The sequence below is a fragment of the Spea bombifrons genome, chromosome 2 (assembly GCF_027358695.1).
Source record: "Spea bombifrons isolate aSpeBom1 chromosome 2, aSpeBom1.2.pri, whole genome shotgun sequence".
NCBI lineage: Eukaryota > Metazoa > Chordata > Amphibia > Anura > Pelobatidae > Spea > Spea bombifrons.
This window is the reverse complement of record NC_071088.1, coordinates 90,497,575-90,516,844: the sequence shown is the minus strand read 5'-3', so window position 1 is coordinate 90,516,844 and position 19,270 is coordinate 90,497,575. Positions and strand designations below refer to the sequence as shown.

General features: G+C 40.3%; 2 protein-coding genes across 2 annotated transcripts; one reads left to right on the top strand and one right to left on the bottom strand.

Annotated features, from left to right (window-relative positions):
* Nucleotides 1–2,662: 2,662 nt before the first annotated feature.
* Nucleotides 2,663–10,154, bottom strand: LOC128473095 (F-box only protein 36-like). The gene is made up of 4 exons (XM_053455144.1): nt 9,663–10,154; nt 7,139–7,247; nt 5,787–5,959; nt 2,663–2,879 (listed from the first exon to the last, which is right to left on the bottom strand). The coding sequence occupies exons 1-4, from the start codon at nt 9,756–9,758 to the stop codon at nt 2,721–2,723; spliced, it is 537 nt and encodes a 178-aa protein (XP_053311119.1). The 5' UTR covers nt 9,759–10,154; the 3' UTR covers nt 2,663–2,720.
* A 1,913-nt stretch (nt 10,155–12,067) lies between these two features.
* Nucleotides 12,068–17,025, top strand: CHAMP1 (chromosome alignment maintaining phosphoprotein 1). The gene is made up of 2 exons (XM_053455122.1): nt 12,068–12,127; nt 13,951–17,025. Exon 2 carries the CDS (start codon nt 14,008–14,010, stop codon nt 15,964–15,966), a length of 1,959 nt encoding a protein of 652 aa, XP_053311097.1. The 5' UTR covers nt 12,068–12,127; nt 13,951–14,007; the 3' UTR covers nt 15,967–17,025.
* The last annotated feature ends 2,245 nt before the right edge of the window (nt 17,026–19,270 follow it).

Here is a 19,270-nt window from a genome sequence, read left to right as displayed (position 1 = left end):
ACATGGTGCTGTGCCGCCTGTATTGCAATCTCTGTTTTGAGGACATTATTTGCAGTGTAAAATAAAATGCTGATTGAGTTCATGTCTGTTTTTATAGATCACATGCCTTATTACCTTGCATGAGACTGAGGAGATTTTTTTATAATTTTGCTTTAAAAAGATAATTTTTGTTATTTCATTTGTTGTCCTCTGATTTCAATAGAAGTAAAGTTTCCAGCACCTCGATTTACAGTGCAGCAAATGTGAAATATTGTGTAGCGATACATGTTTGGAACATAACAGGAGCGAAGATCTGATAAGTATGATAAATAAGAATCCATTAATGTCACAGGTATTATTTTTTTGTGTCTAATTATCTAGAGATCTTTCCTGTTTTATCATACAGTAGCACAACATTTAGCACTATTTTCATTTATTGAAAAATATATAATACTCTCAGTATTCACCTTGTTTTAGGTGGCCCTGCCACAGAGCTTTTAAAACTCTTACTGCTAGACAGATGAAGATCTAGTCTGATGAAGATGGTTCTGCCAATTTACAATTTCTTTGGTCAGACCTCACCTAGAGTATTGTGTACAGTTCTGGAGACCACATCTCCCGAAGGATATTGACACATTGTAGTTCAGAGGAGGGCTACAAAATGGTTAGTAGTTTAAAGCATACAAATTACCAGGAAAGAGTTAGCAATCTAAATGTGTACATGTTGGAGGAAAGAAGAGAGAGTGGTGATGTAATAGAAATACTTTTAGTCTAAAACTACAGGGTCAGAGGTTTAGATGTAATATAAAGAAGTTCTACTTAACTGTAAAAGTAGTAGATAAATGGAACATTATCCCAGCAAAAGTGGTAGAAGCTAATAGAGTGAGTGAATTTCAACATGCATGGCATAGACATAAAGCTATCCTCACTATGGGACCAGACCTGGCATTGATATGGGTTTGAAACCCTTACATCAGACAAAATAAAAGCAAATTTAGTATGATACTTTTATTGGCTGAGTACAATGAATTGCAAGCTTTTGAGCTGATCAAGGTCTTTTCTTCAGGCGTATTATACATTTGAATATTCTTTCATCAGATGCGGGCCCCTCGCCATCAAGTAGGACATTCTCTGGCTTCAGGCATACTTGGGAACTCTCCGGGTTTGACCCAGAGATCTCCGGGTGAAGCACCGTTTCTCTGGTTCAAGACCCGAATCCTCTGGGTCACGGGAGCGGGGTCTTGACACGCCCTGCTCCTCACCCATTTTCCCTCTTAAGTGGGGGTGTTTCCCGCTGATGGCAGTGGGCATTCCTGGCCGCATCCCACAAGGAAAGGCTCTGGGTAGCCGGAGTGAAGAAGTTCCCAGGTACGGCTTGAGGTCTCCATGTATAATGCCCTGTGAATGGAAGAACTGGATGGAATCGACTATTTCTGCGGAGTATAATGCAACTGTGGTCTGCATCAAGCAGGCCACTCCATCCATATAAGACTCCCCAGCCATATATTCCATAACTGATCCTTGCCAGAGACAGAAGCCAACATGAGCTCTGGGACTAATTGACCTGTCTAGTCAAGAAACGGCAAGAGCCTTTAAAACTCTTAGCGCTAACGTTCAGTAAATAGAATGTATTGCTCATCCCATTCACTTAAATACACACTAGTTTTAAAAGTACGGTGCTACGGGATATTTCTAAGTTGAAATATATATATATATATGGATAAGAGGAAGAAGTTGAGATGAGTGTGCATACTGTGACGTGGAAATTGTGTTAATGTCACATTAAGGTATATGTGGCTGAGATGCGTGATATGTGTGTCTTCTGGTTGTGAATACTGTTTGCATAAATTCAGCTTGAGATGATATTTGTGATTGAGTGGTTGTCAGTCGTGTTTAATCTTGTATGCGTGAGGCTGACCTGTATGTTTCAGTGTGTACCATCATTACTGAGAGTGGTCAATATGCCTGAGTTTGTGTCCGCGTGGCAAAGCATGGCTAGTATCAGTGAGAACAGACGCATATAATGTTTATTCTGGTGTTCACGACCTGATCCTATGTGTATGCATATTGCAAAGCTGAAACAATACAAAGCCCTTCACCAAAAATGTCTGGGTATACATTCTCTCTCATGTCAATGAAAGCCAGCACATAGATCGGGCTTGAATATTCATATCCTGGTTTAGTGAAAGCCCTCTTTCTTATTTTATTACTGCTCTTCAGTATTTCTATGCATCATACTGGGCAAAGCATGTATAATATTAAAGTGAAGTTCCACAGCATCACACCATATCAATCAGAGAAAGATATTATTTCATGTAAACCGCAAACTACAAGAACCAAAACGCATTGGTTTATTACCTTTTTTTGCAGTAAGCAGATTAAATATATATATACATATAGATTAAATATATATATATATATATATATATAAATATATAATACAAGCATATGTGGTGTTTTATTGAAATAGTTTCTCAATAAATACTGCTGTGACTTGGATGTGTTGCGTTTGTGAATGTTCTCGATTGTGATTGAATGAGTAAAAATCAAACGTATTCAAATAGATTTTGTTCTCATGGTAAAGCTGAAAGGCTTTCTTGTAACTAAGTTGGGTTTGCTTATCATTTGATTAAGCATCAAAAACGTTTCGTGCCACCAATATTTTAGATTATCATTTATTAGGGAAACTAAGAAGTTGCCATGACAAAGTAGATGCAGTTTGGAATAATTGCTTTATTCCATTAAAAAAAAGTGCTTCGTCTTCTTTGCATCCAAAGCGGACCTTCTGTTTTCTGATTGTATTTCTTCATCGAAACTGAAAATCCTGATCTGTGGACAGCACTGCTTTGTTTTTCTGGTTTTGATTTTATTTTTTCCCAGAATTCATCGCTACTGCACAGCTATAACAGAAATAAAAACCCAAAACCGATTTAAACAACCAGTTTTGAAAACAATTTTTCAAATAGTTTTATATTTTTTCCCCCACCTCCCCTTGTATAAGATAAGTGACAGTTTTATGTTCTAAAAACATTGCATTTGTCTACAGGATAACCATCTCCATTGCAAATATTTTCTTCTTCCTTAAATGAGTTTTATTACTGCCTGAAAACAGAAGTCTATTGAAAGTATCTAAATGCCCTTTCCATATTGAAGTACTTTTGAACACTTGTCTTTCACCCAACATTGTTAAATTGTGACCTTTTGCCCTAAAAGAACTCCTGGGAGCTATGGAATTATTCGCTATATAACCCAAAAAAATCTCTTACGTGCCTTTTGTCTGTCAAGGTATTTTGACTACTCCCTTTTGCATCTAAGAGGTTCCTACTAAACTAGACCACGGGGACTAGGAGATATATTTTTTTTTAATATTTGTTTAATATTAATTTTAACCACATACAAATAAATGAATGAAATATTTGAGCTGTTTCAAATGCCTTAGTGTTTTGGCAACTGTTCATAACACTTTAGATATGTTCAAGGACTTTAAATGATCTGACACCCACCTACTTCACAAGGAAACAGATTTTTGCAGTTGGGGGTATAAGGCTCCCTACCTCTACCCAATAGGCCACCACCAACTGCCAGAAAATCTGTTTTTATTATTTATGACTACAGAGATTTTCGCAGACTTCTTATGACATAGACAAATCCCAATTGCATCCAGATGGAAGTCAGCTCACCAGATCTTTCATCAATTTGGAATATATGCATATCAAATTGTAGCTACATAACTGAAGAGATTAACGGATGGACACCTAGGTCCCATAAATCTCCGTTATACCCAAAGTATGTGTTTAATTTTAAATATGTGTATCTAAATGTATAAAATGAAATAATATGCATGCATATAGGGCTGAAACAACTAATCGATAAAATCGATAATAATCGATTATGAAAATCGTTGGCAACGAATTTCATCATCGATTAATCGAATCGATTTTTATCGATTATAAAAAGAGGTTTTTTTCAGAGCAAATGCTCTGAAAAACTCCTCTCCTTATAATAATCCGATCTCAAACAGAGATCGGATTATAACACCGGAATCCAGATCCCCCGCAACGCTGCAGGAGACCTGGATTCCCCTCACTGTCGGCCGGTCTCTCACTTCCGTCTCTCTCCCCCTCCCATACACCCCTCTGACTCCTCCCCCTCCCATACGTCACTCTGCCTCTCTCCCGGCTCCGTTACTGACAAGGACTTTCGCTGCAGCTTCATAGAAGCCACAGTGTAAGTGAAGTGCAGTAACGGAGGCTGTCTGTGCGATGCAGACACTCACCAGCTGACAGAGAATCATCCTCTCTGTCAGCTGGTGGGGGTCTGCATCGCACAGACAGCCTCCGTTACTGTCAGTAACGGAGCCGGGTAGAGAGGCAGAGCGGTGTATGGGAGGGGGGAGGAGTCAGAAGAGTGTATGGGAGCCACCCTCCCATACACCACTGTGGCTCCTCCCCCTCCCATACGCCACTCTACCGCTCTACCCGGCTCCCTGGTGTCTAGTGAAGATCCGTTGCTGACAGGAGGCAGAGTGGAGTATGGGAGGGGGGAGGAGGCAGAGTGGAGTATGGGAGGGGGAGGAGGCAGAGTAGAGTATAGGAGGGGAGGAGCCAGAGTGGAGTATGGGAGGGGAGGGGCCAAAGTTGTATGGGAGAGGGGAGGAGCAAGAGTGGTGTATGGGAGGGGGAGGAGGCAGAGTGGAGTATGGGAGGAGGCAGAGTGGAGTATGGGAGGGGGGAGGAGGCAAAGTGATGTATGGGAGGGGGAGGAGCCAAAGTGATGTATAGGAGGGGGAGGAGGCAGAGTGGAGTATGGGAGGGGGAGGAGGCAGAGTGGAGTATGGGAGGGGGAGGAGCCAGAGTGGTGTATGGGAGGGAGAGGAGCCAGAGTGGTGTATGGGAGGGGGAGGAGGCAGAGTGGAGTATGGGAGGGGGAAGAGCCAGAGTGGTGTATGGGAGGGGGAGGAGGCAGAGTGGAGTATGGGGGGAGGAGCCAGAGTGGTGTATGGGAGGGGGAGGAGGCAGAGTGGAGTATGGGAGGGGGAAGAGCCAGAGTGGTGTATGGGAGGGGGAGGAGGCAGAGTGGAGTATGGGGGGGAGGAGCCAGAGTGGTGTATGGGAGGGGGAGGAGCCAGAGTGGTGTATGGGAGGGGGAGGAGCCAAAGTTGTGTATGGGTGAGTTATAGTGGTGTATGGGGGGTATTATGAATTTCAGGGCATATAGGGGGTATAAGGCATATCGATATTAGGCATATCAGGGGGTCATAAAACATCTGGGGGTAAAAGGCATATCAGGGGCACAGTGGCATATCAGGGGGCACAGTGGAATCTAAGAGGTATAAGGCATATATGGGGGCAGAGTGGCAAGCTGGGGGTCTGATGTGCATAACCGGGGGCAGTTTGGTAAATAAAAAAAATTTAAACAACGCTTTTTTCTCAGTTTTTATTAAATATGAAAAATAGTTAACATATGAATTAATATTTACTAATAACTGTATTAAAACCTAGTCTGAGAAACACCGTGTTTGGGTTCTTGTAGCTTTTATTATTATGTCAGTAAAATAAGAAGGTGAATAGAGAGAGGCCATTGCAATAAAGAGATGAAAGTGTAAATTGTATGTTTTTTATTACATTATTTTAAATTTAAAAAAATTGCATTTTTTTATCCGATTAATCGATTAATCAAAAAAATAATCGGCCAACTAATCGATTATTAAAATAATCGTTAGTTGCAGCCCTACATGCATATATTACATGTTACAAAGTAAAAATATAAGTTGAGACTAAATTTCGCTTTTAAAACTGAATATTTACCTTCTGAAAAGTTTTGCACGTATCTGACAGGTGCTTGATGTCATTGGCATCAAGAAAAGACAGTATCCGTATCTTGAGGTTATATGGAATTCTCACGAGAAAATCACAGTGCCCTCTGCACAAATTCAGTACGTAGTCTGCGGTGTCTTTGCCGAAGATCTTTTTTATCTGCTCTGTGCAGGAACAAAAATCACTAAAGTATTCATTATTTCAGTATCCTGTGCAATCCAGAAAGAAAACTTTTCTGTGCCAATGTTCAGGGGCTGTTTCTGATGAATTACTGGTGCATGCTGTATATTAAGGAATAGGAAATCTAGCTTGATGGCACAGAAGCTGGCAGGGTTCAATCCTTAATTCTTGCAACAGGGGAGCATGTGAACACGTAGGTCTGTTCATGCATTAGCATGCGACATGAATAAAGACTGGGTAAAATGGGGGATTACTGCCATGGTATGCATTCAGCTAGCTGCTCACAAGTACCAGCAGACCAGTTGTGAAATATCCAGTTTACCGAACCGTATTTCCAGCAGAGTGATCATCTTGACACGCTTATAGAAAAAATATTCCAATAATTGTCTAGACATGCCTGGCCATTGTGTGCCATGTTTAATTAGAACAGGGTGTTTCACTATCAAAGATTGTTGGGGTGCAATCGTGACAGATATATCAAATGTAATCAATGATACTGTAAATACTTAGTTCACAGTATAAACAAATCATGTCACCTCTTGAAAGTAACTGGATATTAAACACCGGCCAGGGAGTTTGAATACGTAGGAAGTAACATTGTGCGATTCTGTTGAGCTATAGCACTATGGTAACAAATACATTACGGTCAGTGATTAGGCCAACAAAGCAATTCATGCAGCACTCATTAGAGCAGATCTGTCACTTTTCCAAATCCTACGTTTTACAGTTCACTACATTAAATTAAACTTATGTAATGGTTTATACGGACTAAAATAAGCATTTATTAGAAACCTACATTATTGGTAGCAGCAGTCTTATCTACCTGTTTTCAAAATTTTAATGATTCCGCCTCCTTTGCTATCTAGCTTGACACAGATAAGTCAGCAAATACATTGTTCTGGTGAATTATGCCACATGGGATGTAACTTTAACACCAATGGGGCAGCTAAACGTAGAAGTTCCAATGCCGAGTGAGCTGATCCTAGCAGTTTATCATCAAGGTTCTTGAACATCAAGGTTCCAGGTACTGCTGAGTGCAACCAGGTTGAATTCTCTAGTTGACTGTTGCATTCAAATTTAAGGCATAGGGGTTAAAGCTTATACATAAGATGATCCACTTATATTGCATAGCGACTAGCTGGCCTAGTATTCCTGAAACTTACTTTGCATCTCCTCTTCTAACAAGAACTCACTGTGTGTTTTCTTCACTTCCTTTGGCAACGCTTTTCTTTCCTCAGCCCGGACAGAAATCTTCCATGATCTAAGAATCACCTGTGAAAAAGAAGAGTACATCATGTTAAAGCAATGTTTTAATGCAGGAGGCCTCATCAATGGCATGCTCTTAGGTGGGGGGACGACACTTTTCAAATAGGAATTAAGGATTTACATAAAGTTATGGAATCTACTGGCACTCTATAGATAAAATATAGTGATCAATGGAGGAGAAATGTTAGACCAAGGAGGTCCTAATCTAAAACTAAAAGGTCAGAGGTGTAGCTGTAAAGTATGGAAGTTTTACTTTATCAAGTGGGTGGTAGATAAGTGGAACATCCTCCCATCAGAGGCAATAGAGGTTAGTCCAGTGAGGGAATTTAAATATGCATGGGATAGGCATAAAGAATATCCTGATTCTAAGACAAGGCCCTAAACTGATTAAGGTCTGAGTCTCTACATCATGGAAAATGGGTAGACTAGATGAGTTGGAAGAACTATTGATAATAGAAAAATAGGGTTGCCAATGTTCATTTGAGAAACATTTCTATTTTAAAAAGAGAAAATAATAATAGTTGTGCATCATATAATATTACATTTTGTACATTTATGCAGTGCTGTCTCATTTGGAATTTTTATAATTACTGTATATATGTTGTGATAATTGTAATAAAAAAAATGAGAGAGTATTTTTCCCGGGACGTTTAGCTTCCAATATTTATTCTCCAAGATGAAATATATGTTTTTGTTAACTAAAATGTACATATTTTAGTTATCAGAAACGTAACTTATTATCAACTTAACAGCCAGTATAACTAATAGATCATCAAAGCTCAGGCATGGTTAATACAGGCAAAATGTTAAGGTGCCATTCACTATGGTTTGCACATAGTGTAGGGTTTAAAATACATAAAATGGATGTTTTAATTTGTAATAGACATTAGGTTTACTAATTATATATAACTGTAAAATGTAATGTTTGGGGGAAAAGATAAATGTGCATTAATCGATATAGTCTTCTTAATGTCTGCATCTTTAGCTTTACAAAATCAACAAAATCAATGACAAAGATCATATTACCCTAGTGATAGCAAATAAAATCAAACCTTTAATATCCTTAAAAAAATCCTATTCTAAATAAAAAAAACTATCCAAGTATATCCCCCAATCCACACTAGGACCCTATAGATGCTGGCATGGCTGCTTAATCATTAGAAATTATTTTAATAACTAGTGGTCCCTGTACTCCTAATCCTCCTATGAAGTAAAAAGGGGGCGTAGACCACAGCCCCGACACGTTTCACCACATATTGGAGCTTTTGAATCAAGAAATAGCAGCAGTCTAGGTTAGTTCCCCTGACCAAATGGCACCCCAGGCCTCTCTCTCTTGCTCTGTCCCAAATGCACACACATATCATGCAATTTTTTTGTACAATTCAGAAATGTGGCATAGCTGTTTTGTGTGTTGTCTGCTTGTTTCCGAGGCTTTCTTTGCACCTGTCAATACCAACATCCACAAGACAATCATTCTAGGCCAAAGCCTGTCTTAAAAAACAAGATTTTGGTAAAGGCCATCAGCCTAATATACATTTCTTGTTGATAGAATTTGAGCCTGAGTTCCTGAGACTTAGGGTCTACAAATCTGTCCCCTGCTGGAATCAAACACGACTGTCCCCATATCTGGCTCTGAGGACGTTAACTTGTTTTGCACACATGTCTGGTAGAAAGATGAAACGATAGTAACTTAGTGAAGAGAAAATCACATCAGGCATGATGTACTTGATTCGAACAACACAACAATACGTCGTTAGGAACAAGTTAACTCTCAGTGCATCAGATGGGTAGGTGCCACATTGCAGATTGTTCCTTTCTGGCGCTCAATTATATACCGTATTTTAAAATATAAAAAGTAATTCTAATGCAATATTTGGATAGTGACCTTATCACCATAGCAACCCAAGGCATGTTATTGCTGATCTGAACATTTCAGTGGTTTCTAGTCATAAGGTCACTAATGCATAATCTGTTTTTAAAGTATATTGTCATTTTAGAACAAACATAAAATATATGATGGTGGAGCTGTATATTTGCAAACATCGGTGCTTTGTGATATATGATTTATTTTTTTTTATGTTTCCAAGGGACAGGGTTGGCTGACAAATAGCTCTCCTAGGTGAGTTGATATTCAGTTCAAAAAATATTCCAGTGGGTCAATGAATTAAAATTATTGGTGATAAACCCATGGATAGCTGTAACAACACACTGCAATTTGGACTTTATATAGGACAGATATGGTACAAAGTATAGCAAACAGCAGGAACGTTCCACCGATGGGTATAGTGAATACACCAAATTACAAGTTTCATTGGAAAATGAGAATTGCTCGTTATACATAACATCCAATGTATCGGGGTATTAAATTAATACATTTATAGTGTTTCTGACGATACAATACCATGAAATATTTGCAGTTACCTCTTTCTGTGTGACGATGAAGTGATGGAAATCTTTGCTTGGGGCTGGAGCCGGACACTGGGCTTCATACAGCGTACCTTGCAGTAAGGATGCCATGATACATTTTCCACAGTTTCCTCGTTCAGAATGTCCCTACCTTTCTCTGTGCAGTTATTTAGCTATGTAGATCTCTCCTCCCTCCTTGCTTTGGCATAGCAGCAATAAGAATCACGTTCCCATATCCAGTCCATTCAATTTAAATCATAATCTTTTATTCCTTAGATAAACTTGATGTTGTTTACAGAGTAGCCTGCTGAGTTCCTGGCGGATTAGCCTGTACAATGTAACAACTTCAGGCTTATTGTGAAATATACCAATTCCCGGAATTACAAAGACCTACAAGCTACATACTGACAGTATGGCACAAAAACTTTGAAGTTATATTTACATATCTGTCAGTCCTGACTGTCACTCACCTAACACATCAGTGAAGTTCTTTATCTTGAACTCCAAGGTTGGAAGACAATTCACTTGATTTTTTTTATGTTCTAGCCTGTTATTTCTGTTTCATAGGTATTGGCCATATATTAGGTAATTATATATATTTGTTTTACGCATTCTATAAGATTAGTGTTTCTCATCTGGCATAACATACCCCACCATCTTCTTCCCAGTTTTATAGGAAGGAATATGAGAAAGAACAATGTGTCATTTAGGAACCGGTCCGGGCTGGTCCCTAAAAAACACATTGTGCTTTCTTGTATTCATCCCTAAACAGGTCCACATATTCTTCCTAGGCACGGAAAATTATACAGATGCCAGTATATGCATAGGTCTCTACTAAGAAAAAACAGGATTCAGTTGGTTGGGAAGCTTTCTTTTATTCTTTTCTCCTTGTTCATGTGTGATGATCAATTTTTGTATATCGAGCCACAATTTTTGCAACAGAGCCACAGAAAATGGACACATTTTTCTATATGGTCACTGGAAATGCCACAGTGGAGCCAGAAGTTTGGGCTATTGGGTGGGGGAGGCTGTGGTTCTTTTTGGCCCTTATTTCTCCTTGAAGACTGTAGTGGTTTCCTTCATGGCACTCTTGAGGAGGACCAAAAAGATCCAATCCCTCTGCAATAGTGGCAGCATTATCTCTTTGGGGAGTGTCAAGATTTCAAGGTCTGGTTTCCACTGTGGTTCTGTTCAGTCTGTATATCTGCCCTTTTCTTCACTGGATACTGAATCACCGGCACCTTGAGTTTCAATAAAAAAATATCCAATAAAGCCTATTAGGACATAATAGATCTTAACTTTTATGCAGCAGCAAGAATTTGTGATCGCTGACGTTATGATCAGGCATTTGATGATGATGTCAACTGTCTGATTAGAGAGTGAGAGAGATCTTCTTGGAAATTAGTTGTTTTTTTTTTTAAAGGACGCTGCCGTCTTGCTAGAGGCAAAATCTCTCGCAGTGGCGATTGTGACCGCTCTCCAGAATGGTCATATCGCGTCCTGGGGTGGGTTGTGTGTGTCACTCAATACCTTGCTATCGAGGCATTTCAGCAACAACATTGAAGCTTAGGAGGCTATTGTTGATCATAAGCCCTGCTATGCAGTGTATGGCAAATGTTGGCGTCCAGGATAGGGGCAACACAGGGCCCCTGATGCTGATCTTGGTGATGCTTCGAAATCGAGGCATTACAGCAACGCTGTTTAAGCAAAGGAAGCAATCGTAGATTGCTTTCTAAGCATGTTTAATGCCATGACGTGCCAGGTCCGTCATTGGTCGTCAACAGACTATTTTTGTGAGACATGGCATGTCACTGGTCGTTAAGGGGTTAATGCCCTGATGTTCAAGGGACATTATTGATTAATTATTAACAATAATAAAATAATGATAATATGTACAAGAAATCAAAACATATCCTAAAATAAAAAGTACATTTTTCTGTTTAGGATTTCTTCTACACAGTAGATTCCACCGTGGAACGATTACCCAATTTATCTAGCCTTGTCACTGGTGGCTACAACGTCGACGTTTTAACAGAATATACGCAAAACAACCACGCTGACTGACAAATAAAAAGTCCACGCTGTTCTTGGTTCTAAATGAAGATAATGATTATAAACCCACAGCTACAGCTCCCTTTACGTAGCGGTTTCAGAGTACGTTTTTTTTCCGACCGCTTAACCTGTATAGTAGCGAAAGTATTTTTGCGCTGAACCTGCTCCTCGACTTTACAAGGTATAACTACACAATAGCATTTAACAGGTTCGCCTGCCATACACAAGATGTCTCACGGAGCTGCGCATTCCACCCAAAGCACACGCGAGAGGAAAAAGAAATAAAAAAAAAAAAACGGCGACGTCCATTTGTGATGACGCAGTAATGCTTAGCTCCGATTGGCTCCCTTTGCCAAAGCTTGAAGGCAAGACCGTTCGGAGATAATAGGGCGCTTGTGGGTGTTGTTCACGTGCGGCGACAAGAGCGGGTAAAACTAATTTATGCGAACTTGTTTTTTTGTGAGGGTATTTAATAGCCTATTAATAAGCAAACGCTTGTGGAAATGTAGCTGTTTGCGTGTTTCTATTGTATATGTGGCGGATATCGCAAAGTGCGCAATTGTAGCAAATAACTGCTGTGGCGTGTATCCGCACGCATCTCTATAGACCGGCTTATTGACGTAATTTGGTAAACTGGTTATGTTTTGGGCAGTGATGCCATACCCAACGCAAAGCAGGTTTTACGGACACCACGTACTTTCCTCATGTCGATTTAGGGAAAATGATAGCATTATTGGTATTTTCTAAAGCACATTAATTTTGGTGCTATTTATAGTAGAACACTAAATCCAATATGTAACTTGCACAAAATCTATGTCAGAAAATATTAGCGGAATCTATTCGTTCTGAGGCTGATTTGGTTTAGAATAGCCCAAAGATCATTTCCCTATCCCTTTCTTAATCTTTAGTACTTTTTGTTTGCCCCAATGTGTGTTGTAACAACTGTGTGTCTTTTAATGTGTGTAGTAACAACATGTTTTAGGTGTATGCTAGGTTCATGAATGAAGGCTCTGGCCTGCGTGTTCCTGATAGGAGTCTCTGCCTCAGTAATGTACCGTATTGGCTCGGATATAGGCCGCCCCCGTATATAGGCCGCACCCTAAAAGTTTGGTGCTTTTTTAAAGAAAAAGTTTTTTTTCTTTAAAAAAGCACCAAAAAAAACATGCTGCCACTCTGTCCCCCCCCCGAGATATGCTGCCACTGTCCTCCCTCCCCGAGATACGCTGCCGCTGTCCTCCCTCCCCGCGATACGCTGCCGCTGTCCCCCCTCCCCGCGATACGCTGCCGCTGTCCCCCCTCCCCGCGATACGCTGCCGCTGTCCCCCCTCCCCGCGATACGCTGCCGCTGTCCCCCCTCCCCGCGATACGCTGCCGCTGTCCCCCCTCCCCGCGATACGCTGCCGCTGTCCCCCCTCCCCGCGATACGCTGCCGCTGTCCCCCCTCCCCGCGATACGCTGCCGCTGTCCCCCCTCCCCGCGATACGCTGCCGCTGTCCTCCCTCCCCGAGATACGCTGCCGCTGTCCTCCTCTGCCCCCCCTCCTCGACTTACCGGAGCAGACTCCCGGGTGTCTTGCGGGGCCGGCGAGGGACATCTACGCAATACGCGTATGCAACTTCCGGTACCGGAAGTTGCATGCGCGTATTGCGTAAATGTCTCCCGCCGGCCCCTCAAGACACCCGGGAGTCTGCTCCGGTAAGTCGGGGGTGGGCAGAGGTAAAACGCTTAGATAACCTCCCGTGCCGGCACCCCCCCCCGTGGGAAGTGCTGGCAGGGGAGGCTGTCTGAGCGTATCGGGGAGAAGGATGCAGGTCCCCTGCACCGCTGCGGGGGATCTGTATCCTAACCCCGCTGCCTGCCCGGCGCCCGGGACTGCATGTCCCGGGCGTCGGGCGCTAGAGCCCGAATATAGGCCGCACCCCCACTTTAAAAACTTAAAGTGGGGGAAAAAAGTGCGGCCTATATTCGAGCCAATACGGTATATCAAACGTTTTATACGTCACTAATATACATCTTGTTTTAGTTTGTGAATTTTACCCACTTATAGCCAATGACACTTTAATAAATGCAAAAGCGGCTGTGCTCATGTATCTGAATCAAACAAATATGCTTTCAGGGGAGCAGAATATTTGGCACTTACTGTGTTTTTGAACGGACGAATGTCAGCATTGATAATAAAATTTAAATATCTTTCTCCATTAATATGGTCCTGTTTTGGCTTCCATAATATTTATTTATATTTTATTCAAAGGTTTATTTGGGAGTACTGCGGTCTTTGCATCTGGTGTTGGCGAAGTAAGTCTCAAGAATGGAAGTCATGGAAAAAGTCGGCGCTCAAAGTTTTGACTGCAGTCGGTGCAGTTTCCATGGCAGCGATTACGAAAGCACACAACTTCATATGGGAACCATCCATCCAGAATTTTGTGATGAAATGGATACTGGCGGATTAGGAAAGCTAGTTTTTTATCAGAAAAGTGCAAGATTATTTCATTGTCATAAATGCTTCTTCACAAGTAAGATGTTTGCAAATGTTTATTACCATATCCTGTCTCGGCACTCGCCCGAAAAATGGGACAATGAGGAGAAAGATTCTGCAGAGATGAAGTCAGGACCAGGATCCGTAGTGAACTCTGAGAAGAATTATTCTGAAAGTGGAACAAGTGAGGATGAAAGATCTCAAGATGAACAGAAGCAGGAAGACAAGGTAGATGAAGTTGATGAAAATGATACACTCACATCTTGGCCAGAGAAAGTGCCAAGTCAGAGCTCAGACAGTGAATTTAAAAGCAACAGTTTAGAAAAGGCATCTACAGAGTCTCCAGAGACCAAGGATAAGGATTTAAGTAGCGATCAGGAGCTGCTAGAATCAGAGTCTAGCAGCACCAGCAGTAAAGTAAGCAAAACAAATTCAGTTAAAGCAAAAGACAACACAGAGATTTCTACTGATATCACAGCTTCACTAGCAAAACACATTCCAGAGTTTTCTGATGATGAAGATGAGTCACCTGCTCTACCAGATGGCATCCCACATTTTTCTGAAGATGAGGATACTATAGCACCACCCAGGGAACTACAAGAGTCATCTGATGATGACACTGTAAATGATCAGTCAAGGGGTATTGAAGACATTTCTGAAGATGAGATGCCTACGCAGGCGAAGCCCACAGATAATGGCTCAGAAGATAACGTTCCTGTACATTCAAAGGAAATGTCAGACTCTTCTGAAGAAGATGAACCTGTTACTAAGATTAAAAAAATGATGGACTTTACTGTGGAAGGTGAGGCTCCAGCTCAGTCTAAAGATACAATGCCGTCCTCAGAAGAAGATGAGCCAATAAACACGGCTAAAAACATTGAATATCCAGAAGAGGAAGACACAAGATCCATATCTGAGAATATTGTGGGCTGTTCTGAACAAGAGGAGACACCAAATGTGTCCAAAAACATCATGGAGTTTTCAGAAGACGAAGACACCCCAGCCCTATCTAAGGACATTATGGAGTTTTCAGAAGAAGACACTCCATCGGTTTCAAAAGGTTTAATGGAATTTTCAGAGGAAGAGGACACATCTCCTCAGTCGAAAGACATGCCAAAATATTTAGAGGGTAATTCAACACCAACTCAGTCAAAAGAATATGCAGATTTTGACCCGTTGGTATCAAAGGAACAATCCATGTTATCTGAAGATGAAGATTTCCCACCTGAAAGAAATTCTATCCAGGCAAAGGAAAAACTTAATATTACACAAAGTGGGAGCACCCCAGCTCAACTGGCAAGTGTTTTACCTTTTTCAGATTATAGTACGCCATCTTGGTCTAGAGATGCATTGGATGCTCCAGATGAAGGGGATACGGCTGCTCCACAAGACACCCCTGATCCTACCGAAGATAAGGATGGCTTCATGAAAGATGAAGAAATAATGAAACATGTTCGCCGTGCAAAGGGAAAATTTTATTGTCTGTTATGTGTATGTCGTCCCTTGAAAAAGGGGCCAATGATGCACCATTTGATTACCAGGCATGATTTGCCAAGTCCATTTGTATGCAAAACCTGCGGGAAGACATTTTTGATGGAGACCCATCTAAAAACCCATCTTGCATCCCATAGCAAAGGTTTGTTTAAATGTAACCTCTGTAATTTTCAGACTGATCATTCAAGGGGATTTAAAAAACATCAAACGCATTGCCAAAACCGTCATAAAGACGATGTTAGCAAACCAGTGTTGGACTTCCAGGAGGATCCCAAAGATGAGGAAGCTGAACTTTAACTTTTATGTTTAGCTATGTTTACATACGAAGTTCCTTTTATTCCTAAATTAAGACGTTAAAAACTTAGAGAGAGTAAGTGACTGTGTTGCTACTAAGCACTCAATTTAATTATATAAAGTTGTTGAAATCAGAGCTCATATAGTATGTAAAAGCAGATGAACAAGGCCAGAGCTAATTAGACAAAGTAACAAAAAAAAAATAGCTGGGTGATAGTAGCATAAGTTATTAAGTATGTGATTAAAAACTTTGTAAAGTCTAAAGTTTTAAACTTTCATATTTTTTCTGTGCCTAAATGCATTGTTTAGAACATACCTTTTAAAATGCTGTCTGGTGTAAAAGTTAATTTTGGCATCGTGGGTCTGTAAATCCAATACTGCCTCTCTGGCTGTAAATTGTATATTTTGCGTACTAACACAATTTGTTGCTACTGAAAACTTCCCCACCAACACGTTGTAGATTACTGTGTTTTATGTGGTGAAGTTGAAATATCTTAAGGATTTATTCACTAAACTAGGAGTTTGGAATGTGGCTGGAAAGTAGTGGTCTCAACTTCCTCACTTCACTTTTCGTTAGGAATATCATCACTGCCAAGTTTTTCCAGGAAGAAGCGAGTGAGGAGATTATGAAGCAATCTCACTGATGTGGAAAATCACTGGAGTTTGCCCTTCATAATGTATAATGAAGTAAAGGGATTAAACCACAATTCTATTGCAAACTCTTCTTTTTAGTGACTAGACCTCCATGAGTAGGCGTGAGATGGTTTCCCATGTTAACAACTCAGGCCCTTTTGCAGGAGAAACTCACTGTTGGCTTTCAAAGTGCGTTTTATTGAGGTTGTTGAAATATTGAACATTCCTGCAAACTCTTCCTTAGTGAGTGTTCTCCTTGGTATTACACGGTATGGTGTTTATTGGATTTTCCCCCCATTAGGATGAGTGAAATCAGAACTCGGAAGGTTGTTTATTTTTTTTTCCTAAAAATGAAAAGCAGTATAATGCAGAATATTTTTGTAAAGAAAATGTGTTGTATCTTTGCTGTTAAAATTTTATTTGTGATTACATTTGGTGTGATTGTGTTTAGCCAACTCGGTCCTACTTCCAGGACAAGCTCATTGAGGTTAGCTCTTTATAATGTATGGTTAAGTTGGTGAAATGTAAGCATCCTCTTTTACGGGCATCTGGTTTAATATGTCTCACTGTCAGATCATGTACTGCAGAAGCAAAAAAACCCAGAAAATCACATAAAACCTACTTCAATTTTTTTTTACAAATGTTACTATTTTGTGGGTTTCTGCTGAAATGTAGCCAAGCAAACAATCAAAGCACAGTAACAATAGAAATTGTGTTGCTGTCATCAGTCTGAGCTTAATTAAAAAGAGTTGGGAATTTAAATGACATTTCGCCAGCTCCTTCTTTAGTGAATAAGACCCTTTGTGTATTAAAACCACTGTGATGTCTAGACAATGCATAGATGGGAACAACCTAATGCATACACAAAAGGGTTTATTCCGTAAAGCAGGCACTGGCTATAGAGAGCTTCCATGAGAGTGGTTGTTTTAGCCTATTCCATTCATTTTGAAGGGCCATCTAGGATAAAGGCCCCTACATAGTGGATACTTCAGCTTCTTGCAGGAAAAAAAACAAATGGCTTTAACCCATATGCATATTAGGATTGTATTGATGTTGTTTTGATTAATTAATGTAGCAACAGTAATTTTAGGTAAAAAAAAAAAAACACATATCTGTGAAGTTGAACCTCTCGACCTCTAGAAGAAGGCTATTACCTCACATTGAACTGTAGTTTGGGGTAGCCGTATTAGTCCAGTGTATACGAATGCAAAAAACAGAATGTTGCAGAATCTTGTAATACCTTTTTTATTGGACTAACAGTATTTAAAAGAATAGACGAGTTTTCGGGAGTCCTCCCTTTATCAAGTCAAAAGCATTTCTGACCAAGCAAGTGAAAACCACAGTTTAAAACTGACCAGTACATGTTCTGATACAGGGTTAAAACAGGGGTTAAAACAACAAGGTAGAGAATTAGCAGACAAAAAACTAAGAGGGTCGTAAATAGTAAATGGTGGCATATACTGCACAGATAAGGCAAGGGGGGGAGCAGGGGTAAGCGTGTAGGAGAGAGAGAAGAAAAAAAAAAAGGCACAGGTTATAGGAAGTTTTTCTTAGTGTGCTAAGAAGCTCAAATCCACATTAAGTCCTCTGTTTTTACAATCATAAAAATGTATCATTTTGGCTTCAAATGTCTTTCTTTCTTGGGTGTTTTTGAAATGACCTCTCAGTGTTTTGATTTTAAGGTCATGTATGGAGTGACCAGTTTGGGTAAAGTGGTGCCCAGCTGGGGTGCAAAAGTTATTTATATTTAAAGACAGCAGTAGATTTTAATAGGACACCATAGGTAGTGAATTCCACACTTTTATTTTCATTACAGTAAATAAGCTTTTTTGCTGGTTTAGGTGAAAATTCTTTCCTACAAGTCTAAATGGAAAACATATTGTTCTTTGTCTCTGAACAGAAAATGTATTTTTTTTATTGTTTCTGTATGTATTGGTGTAATTAGATCATATCCTGTCTACAGCGTGGTTTGCTTCTTCTAGTATAAAGACATCTTCTAGCCTTTCGTAATAACTAAAGTGTCCCATTCCTTGCGTTAAACATTTTAGCCATCCTCTGCACTCTGTCAAGCTCCTTTATAAAACAAGGTGCCTAGATTTGCAAGTCATATTAAGTGTTCAGTCTTGCCATTGACTTACATAGAGGCAAAATGATGTTTTAATCCCATTTTTATACCTCCCTTGCAACAGAGAGCTGACATTGGAGACAAACTTGTATACATTTATCCCAAAGTCTTTCTCATGTAATAATTGCCATAAGAAGTCAATTTATGGTATGATTTGAACACCTCCCCCAAAAGAAAGTTTGCCTTTGTCATGTATCTCCTACTGGCAAGATAGATTTCAGGCTCTCATTAGACATCTCTCGGGTACCAGTAAGGAAATGCATCTGCAGGTGCAAAGGCTTGTTTGGGCCACTAACCTTGCCACCTTGCTGGCTGCCTGTGTCTCTAGGGTTCCCCATCAGCCCATGCAACCACTTGTTCCCGTCTCTTTGTGCTGGTTCAACATTTTTCAGAAAGGGCCCTTCTGACCTTTATCTCCCCACTCACATTCAACTGTATTTTATTGTGTACATTGGTGATATAAAAGATAGGTGGAAAATGATTTTCACATTTTAGCACACCTCCAATCCCCAGGGGAGCACATGTTGCCAGACTGCAAAATGAGAAGCA